Source organism: Saccostrea cucullata, unplaced genomic scaffold (assembly GCF_032062105.1).
Source record: "Saccostrea cucullata isolate Sc308-1 unplaced genomic scaffold, CSIRO_AGI_Scuc_v1 ctg1699, whole genome shotgun sequence".
In the NCBI taxonomy this organism is placed as follows: domain Eukaryota; kingdom Metazoa; phylum Mollusca; class Bivalvia; order Ostreida; family Ostreidae; genus Saccostrea; species Saccostrea cuccullata.
In genome coordinates this window covers 1-11205 of record NW_026920104.1, presented here as the reverse complement: position 1 = coordinate 11205, position 11205 = coordinate 1, and the positions used below count along the sequence as shown (strand labels likewise).

Here is an 11205-nt window from a genome sequence, read left to right as displayed (position 1 = left end):
AAATTATTCTTACTTGCAAAGAAATAATTTGTTTATTTTAATGCAAAAAAAGATTTTATAAGCAGTTAAACAAAAATTAAGTTTCGGCGTAGTGTTGAAATTTTGATACTTTTTTGTTACGATACGACAAAAAGGCCGTATCGGCAAGTAAACACCCTCCCAGATTTAATTTTACGAAGAAATTGCAGAATTATATTAACATATTTAAATATACGTTTATTCCCACAAGAATCACACATGTTGTTCATTCTAAATGCTTTTAAACTTTTCGATTTCTTGTGTTTGTTTACATCAATTCTCGTTACTTTTCACTTTCACTCTGCTTGCATGATCAACAGTTATGACGTCACGGGTTTGGTATGTAACCCCTGTGATAACTACAAGGCCCGGGAACACAAAATTCCGTTGATATTATTCCTCTGCATATTTTGGTTCATTTTTACGACCTCAAATCAATCTTAGATATCGATTTTAAGAAATTGTTATCTCTAAATCTCACGTCATATAGCTTATTATGACGTCATATATAGGCAAGTAGAATATTTGGTTGTAACCTTAACCTACCTGCGTAAAGGTACAAAGCCCACGTATTATTATAACGAAATGCTGTAAGAGTTATTTATACCAGGTTTATTAATTTTTTTAGGCACGGCATTGTATCGTTACAATATCGTAATTCGAAAATTAACATATATTTAAATATCAGTTTTTATCTGTCGCCGCCATTTTTAAAAAAATTATTTAAGGGGGCCGACTATAGTTTCCATTGCGCAATATTTCGCGCATCATAGTAACATGAAGCGTATTTACTGTTTTAATGCAACTTTTTTCGCTAAATTATTAAAATTTAATAAAATTAAGAAATCATAGGTATAAAAATGTAATTAGAATTGATATAACTGATTTTTTAACCGATTTTGCAATTGATAGGTAGGTTGACGTCGTTGCAGTGTGTTTTTGACGTTATGATAATCTATAGCTCTTAAAGAAAGGGGTAATAAAAATATTATTAAGGAAAAAGCAATAAACATACGCTCTTGAAATTTAAAACATAGAAATTTGAGAATATCTCCAATATTTTTATTATGTTTTCATGTGAATCCATTGTGGACGTCATATTTTGTAAATACTCTAAAAAAATAGTAAAAGTTGCTAATTTTTGGCATTTTGAGATGCCCCCGCTGGTAACAAGATGGTAGAATTTTGTGTTTCTTACATATATTGTGTAATATAGTATTACTCATCAAATATATATTTGAACAAAATGTCTATTGTAAAAATTTGCTTTAAAGTGCTAAAAATTGGCATTTTCCTATATAATCCTATAGTAAATGTACCTGTATTTAAACTTTACAAAAATAGCCATTTTCTAAACTTTGTATGTACACTGAAGTTACTGTGAGTTATATATGGTATAAAAATGAAGAGTTTCGCTATTGTAGTTTTCACACAATAAAACTATAATTTAAGCTTTATTTCCTTAAATATGCTATTTATGTAATTCAAACCGAAATTTACTTGTCATATAAGAACATTTTATACTTCATTAGTATCTATGTATTTTGAACAGTTTTTTTAAAATAAAAGTTTATTTCGAAATATTTATCTTACACTCATACATTCACAGTGTCTTTTGAAAAAGCATTAGTTCCAATTAAGTGACAAAAGTTTTATGAACATGATGAAAGGGAATAAGAAAATGAAGAAGAAACAAAAGATTTGTAGAAATCCAAAATTTGTATTTAAACGTACGATTTTCACAATACTCTGTCATATTCGTTTACAATATCAATATACTAACTTTATGTTGAAGATTAAAAACTACTTGTACATACATCTAATATTAATATTCGTGAATTTTTTTTTTATCGAAAATGAAATGCTGGTTTTACGGAAAATTAAATCTATTTATAGTTTGCTCACGACCTTATTTATCCAAGGACAACTCTGTTTATGTTAAGTGCTAACGATCTATTTATATAACGATCTACACTGTAGTTATAAAAAGGCTTTTGACATTGTTAATGTATAACAAATCAATCTTTTCTTCTAATAAACTAAACGTTGACGCTTACATTTCTCTAAAAAAAAAACCTTTCATGCACGTGATTTGGGAGAGGGCAAGCAAATATCTTTCTAAAGACGATTCATGATAAATGGAGGGTTATTAATATAAGTGGAACGAAGGCAAATTAAACACATTCAAATATCCCTTTTATGTCCCTTTTATTGATGAAGAATAATAAACTGAAATAACTCTTTAGATCAACATGTGCAATTTAAAATAAATGAAAGTAAAGCGTTATGTCAGTAATAAACTATGGGTGAATATTACAGTCATTATCACTGTTGATAACAAAGAGTGAAAGGATGGCTGTTCTCTGACTTCAGGTTTATGAGTATGTAGGAGAAGTATATTCAAGTTCTTATGGTCTGAAGGACACCACTCTACTGTATCGACTTCCGTCCACCGACCTGTATTACCAAAAAAAAGTTAACATTTGTTTCTTTTTTTCTATCTACCAAAAGGAGATGAAATATAAAATTATACGCGATGTTTTTTTTTTATTATACAATGCAAGCGTAAATAACTAAAAAAATATGTATATTTTTCATTCTGCTCGTATAATTTTCATTTTAACAGCTGCAAAACTATTTTTTAAAATTTATGCATTCTTCCGAAAATGCAATATTTTTCAATAGTTTTAGCATTAAATACCTAGTTAATCAGAACAACTGTTTAAATAATAAAGTGTTAAAATGATCCTTATAATATATTGAAAAAAAAAAACAAATGTAGTTTTCAAAGGTCACTCTATTGAACATAAACAAATGCGTTTTGTTTGAAATACTGTTTACAGTTGATCACCATTAGTCTTCAAATTAGCAAACGTTCCATATGATATTTACTTACTTAGTCCGGAAAAATATTTCCTTTCCCATAGGCAATGCTGAAATCTTATTACGGAGAGGGAAATCTTTCCATGTTTGTTTATTATCACTGCTGTATTGAACCGACAAGCCAGGAAGTGCCGTGTTGACATGTATATTCTTATTTATCATTCTGAAAAAATATAAAGTTGTTCTATAAGTTTTTATATCAGCATACACATTTCCAAAATTTTACAAACTGTCCAAGACCTGTTCTTGACACATTTAAAGAGGTTTCACAAACTCAATAACTGCATGTGATTTATCATTGCAAAGTTCGGTCGGCAGGGGATGCTCACTCCTCCACGACTGATGTTTTGGACGTCCATGTTTGTTCTGTTCCTAACTTGTATTGTTTTATGGACATCTGATCTTGAATACTGTTTGTTATCTCAATATGTTTCATGAAAACCAAGTGGCATCTGTAGCGATATCGGGATTATTTTTCAACATGGAAATTGCACTTGAAAATTTAACTTGAATTTTGTTCTGTTTACTTTTCATTTCTCATTTAACTTCTGATTAATGGGTTATTAACATTCTAATCATCTGAAAGTTTAATGTCGTTGATGTTAGCATCATAATCGAAAAAAGAATAATTCTAAAAAACAAAACAAAGAAGTCTAAAAACACAATAGAAATACCTAGCCCCCGGAACAGGAATGTGGTATCCGATTCCCATATTTTCTAAGCGTCTCAACTCCTTTTCAACTAACGCCATTGCGAACGAAGTCCATTCTTCATTTGTTTTTCTGATCCGCTCATCCTTATTTTCGATGTTTTCCCATGAAGATTTGTGCCATGCTTTCTCTGCTAGGGCTATAAGGCGAGGAAATACCATTTCCTGTAGTTGATCAGCTGTACGAACCGTTTCCGTCCAGATATGACCTTGCATGCCTAAGGAAGTATGTCATAATAAGTTACGTTGAAATTTGAAACGTGTTTTTGGGCATAATGTAGGATAAAACTTTGCGATTTTCTAACAGGCCTTTCTATATCCGTTTTAATTACCGAATTATAAAAAAATATTTAACAAATATAGACGTATGTTATAATTAGTAACCTACGGAGTAACGCAGTGAAGAATAAAATTGTGTGTGTGATTTAATTTGTAATGTCATTATTATTAAAATTGTAAAAAGACAACAAAAGCGACTTTTTTGCAAGTAGCTTAGGCATTTAAGTGAAAACAAACCTATGATATTTTCTGGTTTTGTTAGCTGTAGACAGGTGCCATTGTTTGTACAGATCTGATCTGGAGTCAGAGGTTTCCCGTTGCCGGCTTTGTCGGCATTATAATATATATTGCTGGGGACAAAGTCAAAGGTTTTCCGAGTGTCGGTAAATCTCGTGGCCCAGTAGAAACCTCGTTCCTCGGGATCGGGCTCGTATGGATGGTCAAAATATAAATGAGTTGCGTGCCCGAGCACAACCTGAAGTGATCATTCATGCATTAACCTTGCATATATAATTAGTGAAATGGTAAACCCCTTACAGAGAATTCCCACAAATACTACATATATTTAAAAATTATTTGACTTTGATTTATAATGAAACTTAACCTCAAAATTTTTCTCATGATGATTTATAGCCAAAATGAATTATTATTTTTAACAATGTATTTAAAGGTTGTGGTTCTGTAGATTTAGATATCGTTTTACATGTAGGACTATAACTGCATGAACGTTTACGGAAATTTCAAAGTATCCAAGATTTCAATGCAATGCAAAAGAAATTTAATTTGATAGATTTATCAAGTTTTATTCATTTTTCACGTGAATATCTTCATAGAACCATATATCTATGAGTAAGTATCTTTTCGTTTATCCTGAAATGTAATAATTTGGAGGAGACTATAATGTTTATATTTATTTAATAAGATACCTTATATCCAGCATTAGCCAGTTTATGCATGTATAGATACCTTATATCCAGCATTAGCCAGTTTATAAGCTTTATCGCCCTGTCCCCATTCCCAGACGTTCTCCCAATTATAGGCCGTTATATCTCTAAAATAATAATAAAAAAAAACATAATTTGAAACATCTTTAATTTGAACATTGAACTCGCTCGGGGAAATAAATATTAATTGATAATTTTTTTGTTTTTTTTTATATTTTGTATTTAAATGCTTTCAGATTCAATAGAAAAACACTCTATTTATGCTTTGTGTATCAAGTTTGTAAAAGTTTATAAGGTTAAAGTTTGAGATTTCGTACCTTTTAGTAGGAAATTCAGACGGATCGTAAGGCTTGGGGCCATCCTTCAGTCCATCGCCCCAGGCTGCTACATTAAGTCCATAATTGTCCGTTATCCTGGCCATCATATGAGCAAAATACTTCTTAAGTTCGCCTACATTCTTCAGTCCTGATTTACTCAAGAACCTCTGACACTCGGGGGAATCTTTCCAAGCACCTGCTATTTCATCACCTACAGGAAGAGTTAGAAATACAAGCACCAGTCTTGTTAAAATTAGATGTTACATGTAGTGTCTGCTCGTATTCTCGCTACAGTATATCATCCAATCAAATTGTCGCCAGCACAATCATCATATATTTGTTAATGCGAATAAGTCTAGAGTTCTTCCGAATTTTACCTCTGACGTGACCCTCTATGAGTTAGAGTAGTGCGTATGCGAGAGGATATAAACCTTAATTTTGATAAGATTGCAAAAGCACGCGCTTACAATTATTTAATATTTTGGTCAACAGTATATCGTATATTTGAGACTTGAGACTTTACGACTGAGATAGTTGTTAAGAAAAAACAGTAATATTTTTGTATTTACACCATAAGAAGTAAGTTTTTTTATATGTCAGAATGTTTAAGTATTTTCAGTAACACAAATATGCAGATTAAACGAATTTATTGAAATTAAACTAAACTTTGCATAAGTAAGTGTACAAGGTACATTTTCAAAAGTCTTACGTTTGTTTTATATCTAAATTATTTGCTTTCACACAATGAATGTTTGCTAAATGTTACCTCCAAAATGATACATCTTCAGCGGTTGAATATCTGCATGCATAAATTTGAATGCTCTTATAACCTGCTTTATGAAAGCAAACGTGGAGTCCATGCAGGGATTAATGGCGTTATCTGTAAACATCTGCACGGAAAGGTATTCTGTTTTGTCAGGGAAGTCTGTCATAAGGTATTCCCGTGCTGCAGTCTTGTTTCCGAATTTCATGTACTTCCGGAACCGCGCCTCCATTGCTTTAATTCCTGCACGACAATGTCCAGGCATATCGATTTCAGGAATAACTTCAATATGGCGGTCGTTGGCGAAACGGAGTATTTCTTTATAATCCTCGACTGTGTAAAATCCAGAACCGAGTCCGCTTTGTCCCGACCCAGATCCTAACTGAGGAAATATGCACTCATCCTCCATCGGATCATGACAACGTTTGGAAGCTACCTATAATCAATATAAGTCATTAATAAAATTAAATAAGGCATTAATAAAATTTACTAAAGACAAGTCATTTATTTCGGTCATGAACATGCAAATACGAAAATTTTCCCCATCTAATAAATATTGGAGATTTTAACATAATTTTCCTAATAAATACTCGAGATTATAACGTTATCTGCAGGGTGGTGTGAAATTGCGGATATTAGAATACATATGTACATGTACCCGTCTTTAATTATATAATTTATTTTTATTTTAGTTTTAACAGACTCGAATTCTTTAACCTCTCCCCTGCAAAAACACACAATTCAGAAAATGTATTTCTTATGTTGATATAAACATGTATGAGTAATTTCTAATACTGTAAAAATATTGAAGTTCTCAGGACTTCCTTACCTAGTTATTCATACCTTTAGATTTGTCAAACCAGTCATAATTAAACGCTTCAATGTACACACCTAAATACGTATATACTACAAAAGCATATATTATACAAGAATTGTGAAAACTTTTAAAAAATCATTTATTTTTATTTTTGTGCCATAATTCACCAGAAAAAGACTCCTTATGATACAATTTAAAAACAACAGTTTATTAATCATTATGTCTAGCGATATGTGAATGCCTCATCATCTATATCGTTTAAAGAACGAAGGCGCTTTTGATTGACATTCGGCAGGAATATGGGCGTAATTGAAAAGTGAAAATTTCATCGACATGTCACATGAAATTTTAACATTTTTTTTTATTTATCGGGTTCTGTAACAGGAAAGGAAAATATTTTCCCGAAATTGAGCTTTGATTTGCTAAAAAATAACTTGAAAATTGGCCACATTAGACATTTGGTACAAAATGGTACATTTCTAAAATTTTTCTATCTCTGGGTCTTCTCTCTATGATTTTAAAACGTTATTTGTGTGTATTTTAATTCAAAGAAACGAATACACTTTTTTTTAAAAATGGAGAGAAGACCCAGAGACCACGAGAAACGAGCTTTTCCGAAAAAAAATCCAAATGTGTGAATGTGGTGCTTCTTTGTCCTTTTAAAATCATCTGTGTATGTGTAGCGCAGACCTGTTTACGCTTACGATTTTGCCGTATTTTGTACGGATTTTTAGTCTAAAATACGTCTCACGTTTTGCTATTTTGAAAATACGGAAATTGGAAATACGTTTGTTTGAAACGTAGCAGTTAGTTTTCGTTTTGATATGTCTTCGTTTCACGCATTTGAGTCGACTAAAAGGAGGAAAATTTCAAACACCTAAGTGATGTCGTGTTCCCAAAACGATGTGGTATTATAAAATGACAATGACCATGTTGTTAAACCAAGTATTTGTAATCAGTGCAGTAGTTGTTCTTTTTTAAAATATGTAAGATCGACGGAAATTTAAATCTTACTGGCAAATGCCAAATCTCACGGAGAAATCTAATCCAAAATACTGAGAGACGACGATATGGGTAAACAGGTCTGGTAGCGGTGATAGCTCAGTAAGTTGGGCTACCTGTTCATTGTACTGGAATCGAAAAGTTTTTGGTTCCAGCCTGGCATGGGGCGATAATTTTTTTTTCATGCAAACAATCATTTATTTCGTCAGTTTCGTTTTATGTACTGATGTATTAAAATTTTGAATTAGATGAATTTTGGTTCAGTTTGGCTCTCGAGCGAATTCAATTTTAATTTTCTATTCTTTATACCGGTAATGAACATGTACACGTATCATGCATCTATATGCATTAAATATTTTAGGTGTTTATTTTTCATGAAACATTACTATGTTATAGTACCCTCTAGGAAAAACGGACAAAAATGTTACAATCTCACACTTTCAAACTGAATGAAAAAAAAAACCTATGGTCGTGTTTGTAAAATCTGACCAGCTATGTTCAGCCAACCAAATCATGGACATTTAAATCAATGTTTCGTACAAATGATTCCTGCAGCTCACACGCCAAATGCGCCCATTTTCTTTCTTTTAAAGTCCGTTTTTCTGGCGTATGATCGGGATTAGGAAGATACATTCCTTGTTTTTTTTAGATAGTGTTGAAGTTTTGAAATAATTCAAAGTAGACTTTCTGACCAGTTGAAATGGACATTGCCTTTCAAAGTGAAATCGATTCTTTACAGACATTGCCTTTCAAAGTGAAATCGATTTATTACGGTGCTATAGAATGTCGTGAAAAGTTCTCAAAAACTAGCTACTCGGTATTCATTATTGCGTGTAATGTACATGTAAAACTTGCTTGACTATAGAAAGGGAAACAACTCGTACACGGTGTTGGTAAGAAAAAACGCGTAAATTATTCGCGTTAAATCGCACGACCGCGTATTTTACACCCACGCGTAATGATTGACTATCACAAACGCGTACTTAACATCCAGTATAAATAACCACTTTTACGACATGTGGTATTCTGAATATTTATTTTTTAACATAAACATGTAAGAGGCCTTGGGCCGATTCCCGTTCACGTCATGGCTATGTACACCGTGCTGCGTCAAAAAGTGTAAACACAGGAAATGCTGCTCCTTCTCCTAGAAATTAAAGTCAGTGAACTTTCGGATGAGACTTTATAACCAAGGGCCGATGTCACTATAAGTGATGTGGTAAAGTCTCGAATGTGCCATAAAAAAGGCAATTAATCAATTAATAAACAATTTTACCTCTGTGAGTTCAGGTAGACCAGGAATCTCAACTCTCCAGCCCTCGTCCTCCGTCAAGTGAAAGTGAAACTTGTTTAATTTATACATTGCCATGGCGTCAAGGATTTTCATAATATCTTCTTTGGAATGAAAATTTCGTCCTACATCGACATGCATACCCCTGTATTCAAATCGAGGCTGATCTCTAATGACACCAAGCGGAAGTATCTTTCCTCCATTTGTCAAGCTCCGCAGTGACTGATAGGCATAGAACACGCCCATAGGGGTTCTCACGGATATAGTTACAGATGATTTCGTTATATCAATCCAATAGGCTTCATCCAGTGTTTCTTTCATTCCAAGAATATTTAAATTGTTCACTGTTTTTATTTCAATAAATTTAGATGGCGGTTTAATGCTCCCAATAGTGGCACCAAAGAGTTCTGTTAAAAAATAGGGTTGATCATGAATTCGGTGATATATTTAATTGAGAAGTAGTAGTATTACGTTATTATTCTGCACAATATTAAAAAAAAATTAAGCTGAAATACCCGGAAAGATTAAAATGCCACACATTATGCATCAAGATAAATTACTACTCTCCTTTATTCACCTGGAATTTCCTTTGAAATCGCATATCTCCATAGCTCATGATTACACAACTTATGTTGTTTAAAAGACGTCAAGGTCAATGACCTTGTGACATTTAGTGTGACCTATATGCTAGAAAAGCCTTTTCGGTCTTTTGCCATTACTTTTGATGCATAGAAGATAGAGATTATAGGACTGACGGACGATTGACTGATGGATAGACAGACAGACAGGGCAAATCACAATGATATAAAATCTTGTTTAAAATGAGTTTGATTAAAATGTACAAATTAATCTTTACTTTGATTTACAACGTAATCACTTACCAGATATTAACCTTATTCCCCTGTTGCACTTTGTACTGTTTAGAACAACCCATGATGGATCGATGGTCACTGAACTTGCTTTTAGAGAAATGTTGACAGGAGTTGGTATAATACGTTTTGAATTTATCCCAGGCACTGTTAAAGCCTCATTCAGATTATATCTCTCTTCTGGCGTGTATGGATGATAGGTATCCTCTGGATAACGGCGATACTGCGCAGGCGTAATGAAAGGTCCAACATAGGTCAGAGCCTCATTTTGAGTTGACTTTATATCCTTTGCCTGCATGCCCTCTGCTGTGACGTACCAGTTCGGCATACAGTCTGTCCTGGCAGATTGCCAGTATTTTGCAACAAGTGTGCATATCGAGTTAGCGTGACTCTTTAATGAAAAATGTCGACTTGCAGGTGTGAGTTTAAGTAAAAAACCTCCAACATGATAAACCCTCATATTGCAATCCTGTAATAAGTGACCATGTCGGTAAGGAAAATCATTTGGCTGTATGAGGCGTATTGAGTAGAAATATAGTTCCCAGTTTCCATAAGACAGATCACGAGTTCCAACATTCCTCATTGTAATTTTTGCGGTAAAGTTTTGCCAATCGTTTACAAGATTACTGATAACGTCATATCTAATATCCAAGTTTTCAGCGATGTAGTCTATAAGATGCTGGTCAGATATTGGCCATGGTTCCTCTGAAAACAAATTTATATCTTAAAAACAACTTCGTTTGACATTTTTAGTAGTATCAGTATTTATTAAATGTTTGCAACCGTCAGCTAGCATTTCAGGAAGAAATTAAATATTGCATATATCTTACCTGGATAAAATATGACTGCTCTGCTAAATCTTGTTTTATCCTTCGTCCTTATTCCAATATTTGAAAATTAAAAGATAAGTATTCAATGTTCTATTTCTTTTTACACATTTTCTGAGAAAAAAAGTTATTTGTTTTATATAAAATTGATATCAATTCTCACACTTTTTCCTTATATATTATCAAATAAAGCATATCAAACCTCAACAACATAAATGGTAAATCAAAATTGTACTGAAATGTACTTTTTTGAATATTTGAATTATTAAAGTTGAAATACATGACTACTATTAAATATCCTTGCAGTAAAAAGTTTACATTTTACAATTCATTTAAATAGACTTGGTAAACAATATTTATAGTTTGCCTGTATACCTTGTTCTCAATAGAAATGGGTTATTATCGTTAAGGAACCATTCGTTTGGGACATCATCCCAGGAAGTACCATTATCATTGCTGTACTGTACCACGTGTCCTGGGAATTCG

The 11205-nt window shown here is 32.6% G+C and overlaps 1 protein-coding gene across 1 annotated transcript; it reads right to left on the bottom strand.

Annotated features, from left to right (window-relative positions):
* Positions 1-2215: 2215 nt before the first annotated feature.
* LOC134243374 (beta-hexosaminidase-like) lies at positions 2216-10780 on the bottom strand (the record flags this gene model as incomplete). The annotated part of the gene is made up of 10 exons (XM_062725630.1): positions 2216-2475; positions 2915-3064; positions 3576-3828; positions 4127-4364; positions 4856-4940; positions 5151-5361; positions 5917-6349; positions 9009-9430; positions 9905-10597; positions 10723-10780. Coding segments are annotated over 10 exons (2592 nt in total), but the record flags the coding sequence as incomplete, so codon positions are not given.
* Positions 10781-11205: the final 425 nt, after the last annotated feature.